This window comes from Lentinula edodes (genome assembly GCF_021015755.1).
Source record: "Lentinula edodes strain Le(Bin) 0899 ss11 chromosome Unknown C8R40scaffold_18, whole genome shotgun sequence".
Taxonomy (NCBI): domain Eukaryota; kingdom Fungi; phylum Basidiomycota; class Agaricomycetes; order Agaricales; family Omphalotaceae; genus Lentinula; species Lentinula edodes.
Window position 1 is genome coordinate 572,669 of NW_025764324.1, and position 17,604 is coordinate 590,272.

Consider the following 17,604-nt stretch of genomic DNA (forward strand, 5'->3'; position numbering starts at 1 on the left):
GATTCAGAATAGATAAATCTATGTGTCAGGTATATTTTGGCAATCGACGCTATAAGTTCTTGATTTTCTTCTCCCATCACTGGTCGGTAAGATCGTGCTTCGCTGGTCAAAAAACGCATACCCAATTCATTGCTGACAACTCCTTCTCTCCCTCCACAGATCCCTCACAAATCACACGTCTTCTTCTTCGTTGAAACCCATCACCTTGATATTAAAATCAATCTGTCTCTAGTTTCTCCTTTTTCGACGCTCCAAGTTCTCAGGTCAATATAGGTCAATATGTATGTCCGAGTTTCCGATGTAGGCTTGCATTTCAAAGCCTATATCTTCATCTTGGTCCTTGGATTTGTGTTCATGCGTTTCAAGGCCGCCTATATCTTCATCTTGGTTCTTAGATTTGTGTTCATTTCATATACCGCTGCTTTAACCGTTTCTAGCTCGTTGAGCAATGTGATTGTGGTCGTCGCGTTGAGGCACTCACTAGCCATACTTTCTACGAGGCAGCTGTCCCCGCGCGCGCTGAGGGAACTCGTGGAGAAATAAAGATCATAGGGAACGGCAGTGGCACAATGCTCAGATTGTGCAATCTTTGGAGTCTCTTCCTCAAGGTCTCAAGCTCAAGCATGACATGCATGACATTTCAAGGGAATCGTGGACAAACCCATTGGTCTCGAACTGGAGCCTGAAAAAATTCCGGTTCCGGTTCACGAAGTTAGTGGTAACTGCCAGTGGAGCTCCCGGAATCGAAAATGGACAACTTTTACTTCAGAATTTCGGAAAAGGGAAACCCTGGTCTTCATTCCATTAGATCATAGCCATCCTGAATATGTCTTTGATGCTCCGCTACCGCTGCTGTTCGAATTATTTTTGAACTTGAGAGGATCAGCGGAATACGTATACCGTCAGTGAGCATCGATCTTCCGTCGTTAATTAGATTGTAATACGCTACTACACGTTTAGTATCATCGAGAAGGTTAGACAACAAGTGCGAACATGACGGGCAAGAACTCAGAAAAAGAGGACCAGCCCGAGATGGCGGAAGTGCTGGGAAAGGAAAGGAAAGGACCGACACGGTCTCACTGTTGAGGAACAGCCATAGTGTAGTATCACGACATGAGGACTCTGCTGAATCCTAACTTTCAACTCCTTTCACTTATAAGTATTTTGAGACCATCGCACACAAAATTCATGTGATATTTCGTAGTATTAGTATCTATTATTATGTATAGATTATGTATAGCGATAGTTCTGGAATTCTTCCGTATATTTTTCAGTGTTCGCCACGTCGTCAACGTTAACGTATGTGAGCATTCATGATTTAAACGTAGAGAGATTGCACAGTTCCAATAGTCGTAGTGTACACTGAATTTACGGTATGTAGATGTGGTTCCCAACTAGTATTCGGAAGGCTTCGGAAGGCTAGAAAGTGCTTCAACGAGATTCGATGAGAGAGGATGAGAGTCCGAGTCCATATCACATATGTACACAATAAGGGGAGAAGGACCTATGTAAGAGATGGGGTATCCACCGCCTTGTCAGAATACGGACAGCTGGGCTTGTATTCGGAAAGTTTAACAGGCAGTGACCAGTATCATACTATTTGAAGGTTGACAAGGTTGGGCAAGAAATGTGCCGGTCCGGGTCAACGATGATATTCGGTTATGCCCGGGTACATCAAAACATCCTCTTTTGGGAACTCGATTCCAAGCTAAGTACTTGGACAGAAGAAAATCGTCAAAGACTCCAGATCGAGGGAATAATTCAGCGCTTCTTACTCCGAGCACAGCTCATAAATATCTCGCCATACTTGCGCACATTTCCTCTAGCTGAAGCAGCGCAGTCAAATTTCGGCACTCGCGATTCTCAAGGCTGCCAGCACTCTGGCTATTTGATGATAACGAGATTGTCACGATGGAATCTTCAATTGAAACCGCTGAGAATCACCACCTTGTTCTCCGTATACCAAAACGAAAGCTACACATGAGCCCACAAATGGATAATAACACCAAAACCAGGTTAGTCCCGAGCTCAAAATCTGTCATGGCGAGCATAACTTGCGGCGACTTCGGTCGAGTTGACTGAAAAACGTTTTTCAGGTGTGACAGATGCCGAAAAAAGAACTTGAAGGTATGTGCCACTTGTACAATCAAAGAAGCGTTCCCCCTAATTCCAATAATCTTCATGGGGCCAGTGCGACAGAGCCATGCCTTCGTGTCAGAATTGCGAAGGACTCAAGGAATGCAAGTATACTTTGCAAAACCATTCACACAGAGGAATACCCAGGTGCGCTACATGTCAAAAGTATGGCTTGAAGGTAAGAAACTTCCGCCGCGATGGTTCGTGGTCACTTTGGACCTGTATACTTACTAGGACTGGCTCATAGTGTGACAGAGATATGCCGGCCTGCAATCAATGTCAACTTCAAGGCAAGCCTTCCCAATGTGCATACCTGCCCAGAAGGCGACGGAATGCAGAAGAAAAAATAACTTTCGAAGATGATATTGGAACAACCGCGGGCACTATTTTGAAATTTGGATTTGTCGATCAGAATACAAATGACTATGAGCCCTCACAGTCCAATATACAAGACCAGGCTCCTTCGAGTGTGTCAACGCCGATCCGAAGATTCACCACCACGAGTCCTTCTGACTATCAAGGAGGGTCAAGTAGTAGTCATCGTGACAGCGATGCGCGCTCTACCCGAGGTTCTGTTCGAAGCGGCTCAACTTCCTCCGCCAGCCGCCTTCAACAGAGCTCTAACGGTAATGCGATCTTCACTAGATCGCAGCGTTCGCTTCCGCAATTTTCTCCTCTACCTTCGGTCATTCTCCGAACGTTGTCGGAAAAACAAGAGGCAGAGATGCCAGATCGTGAAGCTTTCAACAAAAGCATAAAGGTCTTCCTGAAAACCCTAATGCCAGAAATGCAAGAGAGCGCGAGTCTCTCTCCTGCTACTTATGCGGGAGTGGCGAAATACTTGGTTACAGGCGAAATACCACCACATGCGTCACCATATCTACAAACATGGATGACTACTCATCGACTACTCCCAGGCTCTCAAACGCATCCCCTCATCCTTATACCTCGCGATCCTATACCGGAAAATCTAGCTATTAGCTTGCAGGAGTACCAAGCTGATCCTGTGCGCTATACACATGGAGATGGCACCACACTTCCGGAACAAAGTATCTTTGACCGTCTGCCAGTTCAGGATGAACTGTACGATATTCTAGCCTATGCCCACCGGGCACACAAGAACTCCAATATCATGACGGACGAAGTAAGGCAATCGGGTTTTGTGAGTGACCCATGGTTCTTTAAACGTAATGAGGTCCACTGAACTTGAACGATAAAATCTTTCCACTCTCAGGCTCATATCACTTGGCCAATGGCAGACATTTTTGTCCGTTTGTGCCCCGTGTGCGCACCGAGGGATTCCGATCCCGGAGAGTCCCTCGAAAACGACGACTAAATACAGGGTAGGATATGAGCACATATTGATTGGTGGAACATTCTATTTCTGGACTTTTCGGGGACGTCTCTTCACGGGAAGAGTTTGCAGGGAAACAGCTTTACTTTACTATCATCGCAGAACTATCTTCAGTTGGATCCACCATTTAACAGTTGCGGCAGGGAGGATTATGTATTTACCTTTTCGGCGGAGAATTTGGATGATCTCCCTCATGTATTACTGGTATATATAGTTTGTTCACACATGGCACTAAGCACAGAAACACATATCCCGAGGATTCAAACAAGAATTGTAATTGTCATTTGTGATCAGACAATTCGAAGCTCGCAAAGGCAAGATCGTAGGCACCAAATTCATAATTGATCTTATCAGTTCTTCGGTACCTCTTGCCCACTTTTTGAGAAGGAGCGTTGTCGTCCGAGATTTCCCCGTTCGTTCCGTTCGTCTGACTAGGGATCTTCTCTTCCATCACTGACGCACACAAAGCGGCTCGGAAAGCCCGCTGTGCTGCCTCCACAGGGCTTTCACCAGTTTCATCTGATTCGTTGTCTTCGCTTGAGATAAATAGTGTGAGGGATAGACGACCAGGTTGGAAGATCGAGACGACGCGTTGGACGAGCGTTTTGAGGTCAGGAATAGTATTAGCGTCGGGTGCAGATGATGGACGATTTGGGTGCAACGGAACGTTACATTCAAAACTGGCATAGGACCATCCTTCCTCTGGTGTAACGTGTATAGTGTAATAACCTTCTCCAACAGTAGACGTTCCGTCCGCCATATCAGGAGAAGAGAAGAAGAAAGGATCTTCACCCCATTTAATTAAAGCATTAGAAGAGTAGCCGCAGGGAGAGAATGAATATGCGTCCAAGGTGGTCAGGTGTGGAGGAAAAATGTCAGTGATGCCAAAAGATCTCGATAGTGATAGGGCATGAGATGATGGCGTCTCCGGTGAAGAGAATGTTGAGAAGAATGGTTCACGAGCCGCAGGAGAGAGATCGCTCATCAGTATCTCGATCGTATAATCGGGGAAAGCATTTCCTATAACGGGAGACTCCAAATGAGGCGAGGATCGGAAAGCGCCAGAATCGTCGCTGGGTGTTTTCATGTAAAGCAGCCAATGATCACCGTTGACCTTGCCTACGTTGTAGGCGGCACCATTGGGGAATATATTATCTAAAAACTGGACTTCCTGCTGCCAATCGCGGTGAGGACCTAATTGGCGCTCGGGGAACATGAATGATTTGCGGGAGTAGAAGCATTGATACACTGAAGACATATTGGCATAATTAGCGGCGATGTCTAGAATTCGTGGAAGTCCCAGGAGATTTAATGTAGTCCCACAGGTTTTGAGAATAACTCTATGGGGGGAAACAAATAATGACGATTCACTGGAAAAGTTTCGTCAATTATGGAGTCCTGAAGGAAAATCGCAGCAAACCTGAGAAGATAAGCGTCTATCTCTGTCCCAGAGACAACACTGAGCACTTCGCATTTTACGATGGCCAGCATCTCCTTCCAGATCACTTGAGGAACTTTGCGGAGACCAGTCCTACTATCCTCGGGCGAATTGGCATCTGGGACTGCAGCAGCAGAGGGAGCGAACCAGATCTCCAGAAGCTTTTCTGGGCCTTCAAAGGGGGCAGACGCTGTCTCTCCTGCCTCAGCCATGGCAATCTAATAGCAGAAATATTATCTTCCCATCCGATTAAAAGCAAAAAATAATCAGAAGAAGTCACATGGTACGAATCATAATCAGAGAGTTTTGTGCCGAAGAGGTTTCGTAGACCATCATGTTGTCCCGTTTCTTTCTACGACTTCCTATAAGACTTGTACCACGCGTTACAGCCCCTCTGCTGCCAGTTACACGCTTCAGACAGCCCGTATCCACTCTCACCCATACCCCAAGGTCGAATTCTCGGCTTTTTTCCAATTTCCCTGCCCGTCTCAATTCGTCATCACCCGGCCGCGACTCTTCCCCTCCCATACAATCTTCCCAAGAAAATGCTACGTTTTCACAACGGTTAAAGCACCTTATAAAATCATACGGCTGGTATGCACTGGGTGTATACTTCGTGATTGGTGCTGTCGACTTTGCTGTCGCTTTTGCGGCCATAAATCTCATAGGTGCCGAGCAGGTATCTCGAATTGCAGTTTCTGTGAAAGAATCAGTGGCAAGCGTGATTCATTCTAAACCTCCAGAGCCAGGCAAAGCTGATCTGGATCCCATCAATGGAGGCATGCCTTCCGGAAACGAGGGTCTTTATGCCATGCTCGTCCTCGCCTACACTATTCACAAAACCCTTTTCCTCCCTGTGCGGGTAGGATTTACAGCAGCGTTCACACCCCAGTTGGTCAACTGGTTAAGAAGCAGAGGTTGGGCGGGCGGAGCTGGTACTCGACGAGCAGCAGAGGAAATGAAGGAGAAATTCAGGAATGCAAGGAGAAAGTAGGATCTTTCTTGGAGCGATGCTTGTACGTTTCTTGTCCCTTTTCAGTTTATGCTTTATATTTATCCATTCCTTTTAGTACATGACATAAATTAACCGTATCCATAATGTTCACCCCCCCACTCATTTATATCCTTATGCTCTACTCGGAGGAGCTTCTTCTTCTACATATCGATGGTCAGCTTTGTACATGGCGATAGTGGATTGCCCTCACCAAGGAGGATCCCTTCTTTGACCAACTCCTCTGGCTTTGGGCGTTGTTGCAATGCCTGGCCCAGCTTATCCTGTCGATAGATGTAGTGGATGTTAACTACACCAGAATTTTTGGTGATACCTCAAGTTGAGAACGTTGAAGCTTCTCTTTTGCCGCAACAAGTGAAGGTGCAATCCCTTTGTCGTCTGTGAATGTGGGTTTTAGGTCAATCGTAAAGTATGTAGTCAATACGACCTGCCTTTCAGAATATTGCGATCGACAAGATCGGTCTTCTCAGGTCGCTGGCTAAGGCGTTTCTCGAGTTTATTGACAGTCTCTTGGTCGAAAGAATTGGATCGTTCGGCTGCAGGAAGTAATTTTATTAAGCATTGCACTGAGACGAAGAGGGACGTACTCATTGTGATGGTGATACAAGAGGTTCCAAGTTCAAAAATGGTAAGACTCCTCAATGAGTTTACCACGCGTGTATAGCCACATTGTACAGACAAATCGATGCAGCATTTATGTATCATAGGCACAAGATACGAGAAGATAGACGTCCCAAGAGCTCAAATGCTACACCAAAACTCGCTATCAGCAGCTAAAGTCCCTCGCTCAATTGCTTCCTTCTTTCGACACGCCCGAGCCAACTTTTCAACGCGTTCCGCTCTACAAATCACTACCAGCTCACGCGTTTCCTTGATGTTTTCCTTCAAATGCGCTACCTGTGTTTCTACGTCTGCATCGAATGCATCCAACAAGTCGAGAAGAGCTAGAATCGCCGTGGCAGGAATACGAGAATTTGCAGTAAGGACCTGTGAATCGGACTGAGAGCTTGAAAGCGTAGATTGCGAAAGACTTGAGAACAACGCCGATGATGAGGCAGAGGGACGATTCCGTAGAAGATATGAAGATGAGTCTAAGGCTTGACGCCGAGAATAAATGCGAGGGAAAGACGGGGTAGTGCTAATGGCTTCATTCGTACTTTCAGAATCTGAGCAGCCAGAGGCTCCATGGTAGCAAGAAACAAGCGGAGAAGAAGAGACATTGACCCGGATGTGAGGAATGTCGGTGTGAACCATCTTGTGCTACCAGCGAGGTCACCGTAAATAGTGGCCCGGGAAATAAAAGTACCCAACTGAAGTTTGGGCGTGTTTGTTCTTTTTGGTCATGCCAGAAGTTATTTCTGGATCGAACTCCCACTTCGTTCCTTCCGTGAGACCTCAAAGACGCTTTTCTGTTACAAGATGGTCACAGGCGGTAGCCTGAGATGCGTACGGCCTCGTACGGCGCGTATGATTTATTTCTATGCGCAACATATATACATAGATAAGATAACCGGATATTTCCATTTCAAATGTTCCTGGGCTCATATAAAGCGTGGCTTCCTGATACGCCTACTTTCGCTCTCCTACTTGCCATGGGTTCGTCTCCGTCTAAACCAGTCAAGCCATCTCCTGTCCTACAGCAACAACACGCTGAGAACGAGAAGCATGCTCCTGCAGAGATCGCTACCGCATTTTCTGCCTTATCAGTGTCGACGCCCACTTCAGTGGATGGCTCCGTTTCACTGCAGAATGTATCGTCCTGGGAATCAGATATTAGTCACGACCCAAAGGCGCGACTAGCTCGTACTGTTCTCTCTCATTCAGACATCCGTGACGCCCTTGTGTCGAGGAAAGCCACAGTAGCGACTACGCATATCTTCAATAATGAGATTGACTTCAAAACTGGTCCCATCACTAACCAAAAGAGCAGTGGTCGTTGTTGGCTGTTTGCCACCACCAATGTGCTCCGGTACGAAGTCATGAAGAAGCTCAAACTAAAGGACTTCCAACTTTCTCAGGTATGTATCCCAAACTAACATCCGCATTTGAGCGACGTTAACTGTCTGAATAGTCATACTTGTTCTTCTGGGACAAGCTCAACAAATCAAACTATTATCTTGAGCTGATGATTGAGAACGCAGATCTATCCGTCGATGACAGAGTGATCAGTCATCTCTCAGGCGACCTTATCTCTGACGGAGGTCAATGGGATATGGCAGTCAACCTTCTCGAAACCTACGGTGTCGTTCCTCAATCTGTCTATCCAGAATCATTCCACTCCTCCTTATCTTCCCCTCTCAATGCGCTACTCAAAACAAAGCTGAGAGAAGACGCGCTTATCCTCCGAAAGCTGGTTGTCGACATGAAAGCAGCCGGAGCATCTGCTCAAGCTACAGTTTCAGCTACCCGGGCTGAGAAAGAGAAGCTCATGAAAGAGATCTACACTATCATGACCGCCGCTCTCGGTGTCCCTCCCTTACCCGACGCAACATTCACTTGGGAATATTACGATGAGAACGACAAAGCCGGAACCTGGTCGGGAACACCTTTGGAGTATTACAAGACTTTTGCCGCTAAGCCTTATTCTGTGAGTGCTCTTACACGAGATTTGAACCTGTGACCCATTGATTTCTATAGGCAAAGGACTCGTTCTCCCTTATCAATGACCCCAGAAATAGCTACTCCCAACTTATCACCATTGAAAAACTGGGCAACATCTGGGGAGGTCGACCAGTACTTTGTAAGTTGCTCTCAGTGCCTCAGACCATCTTTGTAACTCTCTTCTAGATGTCAACACGGAAATCGAGATTATGAAGGTTACTGTCATCAAGGTGTGTACTTCTGTACCCTCTATAAATGCATTGACTGACCACATTCATAACTGTACGCAGATGGTTAAAGCTGGTGTTCCCGTGTTCTTTGGCTGCGACGTCGGTAAATCGTCCGAACGAAACCTTGGACTCATGGATACCACTTTATTCCAATACGAGGACACATTTGACATTACTCTCGGTCTTACCAAGGCTCAACGTCTCGAAATCGGCGAATCGGCAATGACCCATGCTATGGTTATCTCTGGCGTCCACTTGGACGCAAATGGTAAACCTGTCAGGTACAAAGTAGAAAACTCGTGGGGAGAAGTACCAGGAAACAAGGGGTACTTTGTGATGACTGATGAATGGTTCAATGAGTGAGTAATACTATTTTACTTTAACCTGTTATCAGTGTTGTGGCGATTACACACGATGTGTCCATTCTATCTTGACATTGCATGCTGACTGATTTTTTATGAAACTTAGATTTGTGTATCAGGTGGTCGTTCCTAAAAGTTTGGCACCAAAGGATTTGGTCACTGTGTTTGAGGGTGGAAATGCCAAAGTCCTTCCACCATGGGATCCGATGGTACGTGCTTCGATATGTGTGAATCTTTATGGTAGGATAACCCATCGAATCCATTTTCCAGGGAACGCTTGCATGAATATTCAGCTAGTATTAATTGTACATCATATACCGATCTGTCTTGATTCAACATCCCTTCTACATCTGCCGTTCAACAATCGTGAAAAAACCTGATCGTCCAATCTCCTGAAGACATCGCAGTTTGTGTCACTGGATTTGACTCTGGCATAGCAAACGAATTTGCAGCTTCAAACTCCCAATATAGTTCAAAAGCAAAACTTGCTTCATCGCGGCACGGTTATCACTCAAAGTACGGTGCCGAATGTGAATGATTGTATTGGCATCTGTTTTTCTGCAAGCCGATCATCGTTTTAATTGAATTATACGTGTTCCTGAAGACGTTTCCGATATAAAAGTAACTCTCATCTTGCTCCCATCTGGATTCCCTGTTTATACAAGGAGGCGCCTCACTGAGGCACACATACACTCTTTCTCTTATCCCTCTCGTTTTCCACTTTATTCTCTTCTCCACTCATGGCGCCTAGGCTAACACGCGGCTTCTCGTTCTTCGGACTGGTTGGGGCAACCATGGCAGCGCTGAAGCTCAAGGAACATTTCGATGGATGTATGTTATGCCCGGAATTCGTACGATGTATGTTCACTAAATGAGTGCAAGATAACCAACTTTCTACTGAAGAAGAAGGAAGAGTGGCACTCCATAGTCCATCTGCTGATTACCAGGACAGGGAAGCTGGCCTGCAGACCCTCGAAGAGGAAGAGGGATTGCTTTCCACTAACATTCAGAAGCCGGTCAGGAAACCCCGTAACCCACGCTGCGTTTGCTGCGGTCTAAAGTGAGCTGTTTGTCATTCTGCCAAGCAAAAACTCACACGAATTCATCTTTTACTATTAGCTGCGGTCTGTTCTGTAAAGCTCTTGCAATAGTGGCGGCCTTTTTCGTGATTGTATCAGTTGGGAAGTTCATATGGTGGGCTCTTACTGTAAGAATTTCCCTGTTGATTCTCCAGCGTCTTAATTACCGATGATCGCAGCCATCCCCCACTGGACTTGAGGGAATGCCTGTATTCAGCGAATCCCTTGGTTGTTTGGACGCTTCGTATCTGTATAATGGCGGAGAAACCACTATATCCATTCCTGTCGGTGACAGGTATGATCATGCTGTTGATGTTCACGGCGACGGCGTTGGAACATTCACTGTCACTGAAGCTCCCGCCGACATCACTGAAGTCCAGTACAAGCTGACCATTCAGACGAACGACCAGTCTCTACTCGACCAAGTGACATTGCAATATCCTGCAGCCAAGTCCGATGGTAGCTCTGATGGCAATAGTCGTTTGCTTATCGGTACCCCTCGCTTGAACCAAGACTCGTCCTCGTGCATACGCTACGACGTGACCATGTATATCCCCAAGACGCTGAAGAAACTTCACATCCTTCCTCATACTGTTGCACAAGTTCGTTTCGACCCGCAGGCCCATATTGATTTGGAAGACACATTTGTGACCCTGTACAAGATGGACAGGCTTAACATCATAGAACCTCACGAGAACCTTCGCTCCACAAGCCTAGCTCTGGAAGTTTATAGAGGATGGATCGTAGGCCATGCTGCGATTGTCAACGAGACTGCTATCACCACGCAGCGCGGAGACGGTGTGATGAATGTGCATATTCATCCGACTGCTCCTGCTGACCCAACAAATCCTGAACCTGTTTCACTTCGCACTACGACTGGCGCTGGACGTACGGATTTGTTCTATGACAACGACAAGGCGTACCCACATCGTCCTATCCGGAGCGTCCATTTGTCTTCCAGAAATGCAGACGTGTACCTGACGTACAAGAATGCAGAATTCGACGGTAATGTCAAGCTTGACTCAAGCTCTTTTACTACTACGGGCTCTAAGCCCTATTCTTTGGGAGGTCAGGCGAAAGGTCAGTGGACACATTGGGTAGGAGACATGGATGGAAATGATGAAATCTCCATCAAATCGAAAGGCTGGACGGGATTATACTTCTAGAAGAGCACGCGGGACATACTAACTATCTCATCTGTACAAGGGTTACTTGTTGCTTTCGGTTCGTTATTATGCAAATATCATCTTCAACCTGAACACGCTGTATAATACATATTAGTCTAGTCGCTTGTAGAAAGGTTACAAAGGTCTATCGGGTTTATCGCTTTTGCTGTGGGCCATCCTCCTGTTCGGGGGCTGAAAGACGAGGGTCTTCAAGAGTTTTCCGTCTTCTGTTAATCTCCGTGTCTAACCGATGTAGTCGGGCACGGTCCATAACTTCTTCGATAGCCTCATGCCTGGTTATCATTGCTTGGACCACAAAAACAATTACAGTCTGTGTGTCAAGGGTTAACGAGTCGCGAAAGCCAACATTCAGAGCGAACCTTGGTACTTACACCGATTACACCAAACAGAATAATACCGTCCTTCCATCTGTCATCAACAGCACCACCGTCATAGAGTTCACGATGTCGACGTACATGTGCAGCTCTTCGGGCCGCAGTGGTTGCCTCGTAGCGTCCATCTCTAGGTGAAGTAGTTGCGGATTCGTTTGGGGCTGCCTTGCCTCGTAGGATGTTGTAGGCGTGACCAATGGTCTGGAATCGAGCATGGGCTTCTTCTGCGGACACTGAAGTCCTTGCTTTATCAGGATGGTATATTCGCACAAGTTCGTAGTCTGAAAGTACAAGACATTATGACCGATGAATCCATAAAACATTTATGTTTTCCATACATCTGTTCTTTATGTCATCCTGAGAGGCATTTGCCGGAAGATGAAAGATTTGGTGCGGAGTAGGATTGGCGTGCTTGGGGAATGGAAAAGACTGCGACTTTGTTGAATAATTTGAGCTCGAAAGACGGTAGATCGTCTTCCAGCGTGAAGAAAGTCTGAACATACAAAGGTTCGGATGTCGGCCCGAAGTGAGCATTTGTTGCTTCCGCTGTTTTTTGTTATCCTTGGGTCATCCTCTGCTTGCCTCTGCTCCAGGATCTCCACAACAGCTAGCTTTAATCCAGACTTGCAGCGAGTGTTCCAGGCACTTCCAGCACAAAAGCAAGCTGCGATGATAAGTGAGAATAATGGCGCCCGCAATCTATTGTCTATTGTTCTTTTATACGCATTATAATGTCAACTCTGCACGAAACCTTCATGAAAATGGCACTCTTTCAGGCAATACTAGCTTTCGTGGTCATCTTTGCCTCCTTCGCTTTATACTATCTGTTTATTATCAAGTACTTCAACCCTCTCAGGCATATAGCTGGACCTCCAGTTCGAACATTGTTTGCAAACCATCTTTCCGCGGTTCTCGAGTGCGTAATGAGATCGTTCTTCTGACCTCCATAATCACCTTTCTGCAGTCCCAAACGAACCCCTGCTGTACATAAGCATTTAGCTGAGAAATACGGTCGTTCAGTACGCATTCGTGGAGTTGGACCAGTATGCCTCGTTCCATTCTTCTATGCAGAGTTCGCGGCTAATTTTCTTTAGTGGGATGATCGTCTGCTGACCTTGGACACTGTTTCGCTGAATTATGTTTTGAAGAATTCGACTCTGTATGAAAAGCCATGGCAATCTCGGCGGCTCATTACGTCTCTCATAGGATGCGGTATGCTCTCAGCCGAAGGCCAGATGCACAAACGTCAACGACGTATAGCTACTCCGGCTTTCTCTAACCAAAACATGCGCGCGCTCATTCCTCTGGTATTCCAGAAAGGAGATCAGTTGAAGAATCGGTGGATGGACATAATGAATGCAGGTACAACAGAAGCTGCGACTGTGGATGTTTGTCAATGGATGAGTCGTGCCACTTTCGATATCATTGGTCTTGCAGGTCCGCCTCTTCTTCCGTCTTTGTTTGCAGCAAAGTCTAATACCTGTGCAGGATTCGATTATAATTTCAACTCCATTCAAGATGAATCCAACGAGCTGTTTTTGGCTTATAAAGAAATGTTCGACAAAGTCATTGGGAAAAGTACCTTCTGGGGGACCTTGGCTTCGGTCTACTTTCCTACACTTTTCAAAATCATCGTATGTTTCTCCTGTGAATATTACACCTTCGCAATATAAACATATTATCTCAGCCCAACCAAAGGTCCCGCACAATAGAGCGATGTCAGGCTGTTATTCGACGAGAAGCTGGTAACATGATAACGGAGAAGAAGCGGAAAATTGCAGAAGGAAATGAAACAGGCAAGGCATATCAGGGAAAAGATATCCTCACCCAATTGTGTACGTGTTCAAGAATGTAGTCCCTAACCATTCCTGAAACTCCTTCCAGTAACTTCTAATGCCGCCATAGACATTCCAATTGAGCAGCGTATCGATGACGAGGAGATGCTTCACAATATCAATACATTCATGTTTGCAGGTTCTGACACCACATCTCTTACTGTCTCCTGGATTCTTTACCTGCTTACCGAGAATCCCGAAATGCAAGAACGCTTGCGCGCCGAGCTGTTAACAGTATTACCTCCTACGGCTCCGACTAACCTTTCCGAATTAACTGAAGAAGAGACACAATCCCTGTACGCCGAAGTTTCTGAGCTCCCATACCTGCACAATGTCATGCGCGAGGCACTGAGGCTGATACCTCCGTTACATTCAACTTTGCGTGTTGCAACTAAAGACGATGAGATCCCGGTATCATATCCAGTGCATCGCAGTGATGGATCGGTCGATGAGAGCGCACAGAGCATACATATCGCGAAAGGAACATTCGTACATGTGTCTGTCGAAGCGTTCAACCTTGATCAGGATGTATGGGGAGAGGACGCTTGGTCATTTAAGTAGGTTTAGTTCTCATATATTTGGCTGCTTGTTGATCGATGTCTCGAAGTCCGGATCGATGGGATGACCTTCCTGAGAAAGCTCGAGAGCAACCTGGGCTATTTTCCAATATACTTTCATTTTCCGCTGGGCCAAGGGTATGTGGATTCGTACATATAATTTCAATGTTTCTGACCCTTCCTAGTCCTGTATAGGCATACGCTTTGCTCTGATAGAGATCAAAACGTTCCTCTTCGTCCTCCTCACCAATTTCGTCTTTCAATCAGGTCTCGACCCAATCGAGAAAATTAATGTGTGAGTTCGTACTGCTCATTTCAGTGTCCTAGTGCTAAAAGGAGTTCTCTGCAGCGTTTTAACTAGGCCTTTTGTAAAAAAGCAGTTTAGTAAAGGGAGCCAAATGCCTTTGATTGTCAAACGATTCGTACGTATGGGGCAGGTCCCCGAAATCTAAGCAGTCAATGCATTATTTCTAGTACCACACGACATGTATACTATTACAAAAGAATTACAGGTGGCGAACTACAACGAGGCAGCAAAGTGTATATATTATATACATAAGACATATCATTATAGATGTACAAGGAGGGTCCGCGAAAACTAAACCGTGATATGACAATCAAATACGACGAGATTCGAACAAAACTAGATCGCGCTTGCTGAGAGAGAAAAGAAAAAATATGTACAAGAACCCGATACGCACGATCATTCCCCCTTCTTTTTTCTCCAATCGAACACTTGGCTCGCCCTGCTCAAAAGCTTCCTGACTTTGTCCTTATGAGCCGTTGGTTTGCGCTGAACCTGCTCCGGCGTAATGTCCATGAATGACTTGAGCCCGGGCGAGGGCATCATGGAATGATGGAGGCGACGTTGATGTCGCACAGGAGTATTACTGTTCACTGGTCGGTGGAGGAAGGGTGTAGACAGTCCAACATCCCTGCCGCGGTTGAGAGGATAATCAGAGCTCTCTTTAACCAGAGGACCGGTGGGCGGAGTCCGACCCATCTTTGAAAGATAAGATGTGGACGCGCTCATGCCCTGATTGCCCGCGAACATGGACAGCGGACGACTCCTACTGTTATTGTTGAAGTCCATTGATATAGATCGACCACGGAAGAGTGGTTTATGAGGTTTGGAATCGTGGTTGGAGATATCGAGGCGATCCGAAGAAGGATTACATTCAGGTGTGAACTTCAGTGACCGCATTTTGGATATTCGTCGAGGTAACACGAGTTGAGGTAAACGTTCCGAGGGCGTGGAGACGTTCTTCGCAAAAGAAGAAGAAGAAGGAAAAGAATACAGAGCCGGTGACGGGACTGATTGCTTCTGTGTAGATTGATGGTAGGCAGGACGAGACGAAGTCTTATTACCCAGAAGTAATGAGGATTTGGATGCAGCAGGGAGAAGGAACGGAGATTCTTGACAGGTATCGCTGTCACGACGGGCTATCCACGGAGGAAGAGGTGGTTCTAGAGTGCCAGGCCGAATGACGGGCTGTAGCTCCTTTGCCAAACCGTCAATCCTACCGCGATAGGAATCGGAGGACTGCTCGAATGGCGGCGTAAAATCCAGATCTGCCTCAAGATCGATTAGACTGTCCGCCTTATTTCTGGTTTTCCTGAATTCTGCTTGAGTATCAATGAATCCTTGAACCGCACCCCATCGTTTTCTGGCGATAATATTGGACAAATCAGGAGCGGAGCCTGTGTCGGCTAATGTGAATAATGGCGAACTTTTCATACGTCGCAGGACAGGGCTGATCGGCGGCGGCTGCGGAAAGTCTAGCGGAAGATCGCTGAACGAAGAAACATCAGACTCCGTACTTGTGAAAGTCCCCGGAGGAGTTGGGCCTGGACTCGTGAAGTCATCAGGTGAAGGCAGGGGGATTGAAGGAGAGCGTGATTTATGGGCTTGTAACACCAAGGCTTCCCGTTTAAACCCAAAATTTGCACAATGTCGACGCGCTTTGCGAGGATCAAGTGGAGGGTTTCTGTGCATCAAATCTGTAGAGGAAACAGAAGAGAGAGGGTGGACTGCAGGAAGAGGCTTCGTTTTCACGGGGTCGGTGTAAGAACGACAAGGCAGAGGTGGAATTGGCTCGGACGGAGGACCAGGGAATGGAAATGTAGAACTGAACAAAATTTATCAATGGCGTGTATTACAAACGGCGAGAAACACCAACCTGGCGAGTACAACGTAGGCTGACTGGCGAGAAGACATGTTAGTACTATATTAAGGAGCAAGTAGGAAAAATTTCCGACGTCTTCTGAGCGTCTGTTATAGGAGAAGTAAGTCTCTGATCACTTCCGGCTCTCACGCTAGAAATATAATTCGCTCCTTTAAGGATGGCAAACGCAACATCATAGATTCAGGAAAGGACGTAAGAAAAATACAACAAGCAGAAAATGTCTAGTAAGCCTTCTTTCCACCTGAGGCCAGTGCGAGATGTGCACTGTACTCGTCGAAGGGTAGCTTCGAGACAGGTATCTCACGCCACAGATCAGGCGTAAGGAAGGCATATGTTTTTGTGATCTACAATTGCAAAACATTGAGAGAAAAAAAGCGAATAAGAACAAAAACTCACAGCAGCAAAGGTAGCCTTCAAGAAGTTACCCATAGTAGCAGTTGAACCCTTCGATTGCGTGTACACATCTTGTACACCAGCAAGCTCCAAAAGACGCTTTGACGCAGGTGCAGCGACGATGCCCGTTCCACGGGGCGCCGGAATCAGACGACACATAACCGAACCAACTTTTCCGCTGACCTTCGAGGGCACAGTGTGAGGTTCTCCGAGAGCAGTACCCCAGTACCCTCTTCGGACAGGAATGACAGAAAGTTTGGCTAGGATGATGGCGCCACGGATGGCTGTTGCTACTTCCTTTGCGCACTTCACACCGAGCCCGACATGACCATCGGAGTCACCAATCGCAACGAAAGCCTTGAAACGGGTACGCTGACCAGCACGAGTTTGTTTCTGGACGGGCATGATTTTCATGACTTCATCCTTGAGTTTGGGGAGGAAGAAGTCAACAATCTGGTATTCTTTGACAGGTAAAGAGAAGAGATAGATCTCCTCCATCGACTTGATTTTACCGTCCTTCACGAGACGACCGAGCTTGGTGACAGGGACCCTGTATGATGATGAGCCTATACATCCCTCTACACCTGTACTTTCTACATACCACTCTTTCTCATCGTCCTTGCGAGCTCCACGACGGGGACCCCTACGGCCCCTTCCACGATCACCACGTCCACGTCCAAATCCACCACGTCCACGGGGAGCGTCAGCCATTTTAGTTATTTGTCGAGAATTCTGAAGTCCAAGTTAGCAAAACGGTATCATCCAAACTAATATGAAGCAATCCAGCTCAATCAGGCTCTTTCGTCCGAATTTTCTTGGATACATGGATCCGATAGCAGTCAATGGACATGAATGGAGCCGTT

The 17,604-nt window shown here is 46.5% G+C and overlaps 12 protein-coding genes across 12 annotated transcripts; 6 read left to right on the top strand and 6 right to left on the bottom strand.

The window, feature by feature from the left end:
• Positions 1-279: 279 nt before the first annotated feature.
• On the top strand, positions 280-1,458 carry C8R40DRAFT_1069681 (uncharacterized protein; the record flags this gene model as incomplete). The annotated part of the gene is made up of 6 exons (XM_046226138.1): positions 280-387; positions 438-608; positions 646-905; positions 1,230-1,299; positions 1,329-1,373; positions 1,399-1,458. The coding sequence occupies 6 exons, from the start codon at positions 280-282 to the stop codon at positions 1,456-1,458; spliced, it is 714 nt and encodes a 237-aa protein (XP_046086314.1).
• Positions 1,459-2,094: 636 nt separating this feature from the next.
• Positions 2,095-3,472, top strand: C8R40DRAFT_1045866 (uncharacterized protein; the record flags this gene model as incomplete). Its single annotated transcript, XM_046224340.1, has 4 exons — positions 2,095-2,127; positions 2,192-2,314; positions 2,384-3,298; positions 3,371-3,472. Coding segments are annotated over 4 exons (1,173 nt in total), but the record flags the coding sequence as incomplete, so codon positions are not given.
• A 218-nt stretch (positions 3,473-3,690) lies between these two features.
• C8R40DRAFT_1237391 (S-adenosylmethionine decarboxylase) lies at positions 3,691-5,245 on the bottom strand. Its single transcript, XM_046233433.1, has 2 exons — positions 4,911-5,245; positions 3,691-4,860 (listed from the first exon to the last, which is right to left on the bottom strand). The coding sequence occupies exons 1-2, from the start codon at positions 5,138-5,140 to the stop codon at positions 3,771-3,773; spliced, it is 1,320 nt and encodes a 439-aa protein (XP_046086316.1). The 5' UTR covers positions 5,141-5,245; the 3' UTR covers positions 3,691-3,770.
• On the top strand, positions 5,246-6,140 carry C8R40DRAFT_1105457 (uncharacterized protein). The gene is made up of 2 exons (XM_046228123.1): positions 5,246-5,944; positions 5,999-6,140. Exon 1 carries the CDS (start codon positions 5,263-5,265, stop codon positions 5,920-5,922), a length of 660 nt encoding a protein of 219 aa, XP_046086317.1. The 5' UTR covers positions 5,246-5,262; the 3' UTR covers positions 5,923-5,944; positions 5,999-6,140.
• Positions 5,951-6,741, bottom strand: C8R40DRAFT_226372 (uncharacterized protein). Its single transcript, XM_046234395.1, has 5 exons — positions 6,528-6,741; positions 6,372-6,476; positions 6,254-6,318; positions 6,134-6,203; positions 5,951-6,083 (listed from the first exon to the last, which is right to left on the bottom strand). Exons 1-5 carry the CDS (start codon positions 6,643-6,645, stop codon positions 6,055-6,057), a joined length of 387 nt encoding a protein of 128 aa, XP_046086318.1. The 5' UTR covers positions 6,646-6,741; the 3' UTR covers positions 5,951-6,054.
• On the bottom strand, positions 6,682-7,160 carry C8R40DRAFT_1069684 (uncharacterized protein; the record flags this gene model as incomplete). The annotated part of the gene is made up of 2 exons (XM_046226139.1): positions 6,682-6,927; positions 7,098-7,160. The coding sequence occupies 2 exons, from the start codon at positions 7,158-7,160 to the stop codon at positions 6,682-6,684; spliced, it is 309 nt and encodes a 102-aa protein (XP_046086319.1).
• A 372-nt stretch (positions 7,161-7,532) lies between these two features.
• On the top strand, positions 7,533-9,418 carry C8R40DRAFT_1069685 (peptidase C1B, bleomycin hydrolase; the record flags this gene model as incomplete). Its single annotated transcript, XM_046226140.1, has 7 exons — positions 7,533-7,958; positions 8,012-8,527; positions 8,578-8,680; positions 8,728-8,771; positions 8,832-9,130; positions 9,240-9,342; positions 9,404-9,418. The coding sequence occupies 7 exons, from the start codon at positions 7,533-7,535 to the stop codon at positions 9,416-9,418; spliced, it is 1,506 nt and encodes a 501-aa protein (XP_046086320.1).
• A 455-nt stretch (positions 9,419-9,873) lies between these two features.
• Positions 9,874-11,378, top strand: C8R40DRAFT_1045503 (uncharacterized protein; the record flags this gene model as incomplete). The annotated part of the gene is made up of 4 exons (XM_046224307.1): positions 9,874-9,964; positions 10,016-10,193; positions 10,253-10,340; positions 10,392-11,378. 4 exons carry the CDS (start codon positions 9,874-9,876, stop codon positions 11,376-11,378), a joined length of 1,344 nt encoding a protein of 447 aa, XP_046086321.1.
• Positions 11,379-11,532: 154 nt separating this feature from the next.
• C8R40DRAFT_1045939 (uncharacterized protein) lies at positions 11,533-12,271 on the bottom strand (the record flags this gene model as incomplete). Its single annotated transcript, XM_046224344.1, has 3 exons — positions 11,533-11,709; positions 11,771-12,051; positions 12,109-12,271. 3 exons carry the CDS (start codon positions 12,269-12,271, stop codon positions 11,533-11,535), a joined length of 621 nt encoding a protein of 206 aa, XP_046086322.1.
• A 260-nt stretch (positions 12,272-12,531) lies between these two features.
• On the top strand, positions 12,532-14,614 carry C8R40DRAFT_1045725 (cytochrome-450 hydroxylase; the record flags this gene model as incomplete). The annotated part of the gene is made up of 9 exons (XM_046224328.1): positions 12,532-12,686; positions 12,735-12,813; positions 12,865-13,207; positions 13,259-13,404; positions 13,458-13,605; positions 13,655-14,162; positions 14,213-14,300; positions 14,348-14,457; positions 14,512-14,614. 9 exons carry the CDS (start codon positions 12,532-12,534, stop codon positions 14,612-14,614), a joined length of 1,680 nt encoding a protein of 559 aa, XP_046086323.1.
• A 251-nt stretch (positions 14,615-14,865) lies between these two features.
• On the bottom strand, positions 14,866-16,380 carry C8R40DRAFT_1069689 (uncharacterized protein; the record flags this gene model as incomplete). Its single annotated transcript, XM_046226141.1, has 2 exons — positions 14,866-16,291; positions 16,343-16,380. 2 exons carry the CDS (start codon positions 16,378-16,380, stop codon positions 14,866-14,868), a joined length of 1,464 nt encoding a protein of 487 aa, XP_046086324.1.
• A 189-nt stretch (positions 16,381-16,569) lies between these two features.
• Positions 16,570-17,452, bottom strand: C8R40DRAFT_1045743 (ribosomal protein S5, N-terminal domain-containing protein; the record flags this gene model as incomplete). The annotated part of the gene is made up of 3 exons (XM_046224332.1): positions 16,570-16,692; positions 16,745-17,291; positions 17,343-17,452. The coding sequence occupies 3 exons, from the start codon at positions 17,450-17,452 to the stop codon at positions 16,570-16,572; spliced, it is 780 nt and encodes a 259-aa protein (XP_046086325.1).
• Between the last annotated feature and the right edge of the window lie 152 nt (positions 17,453-17,604).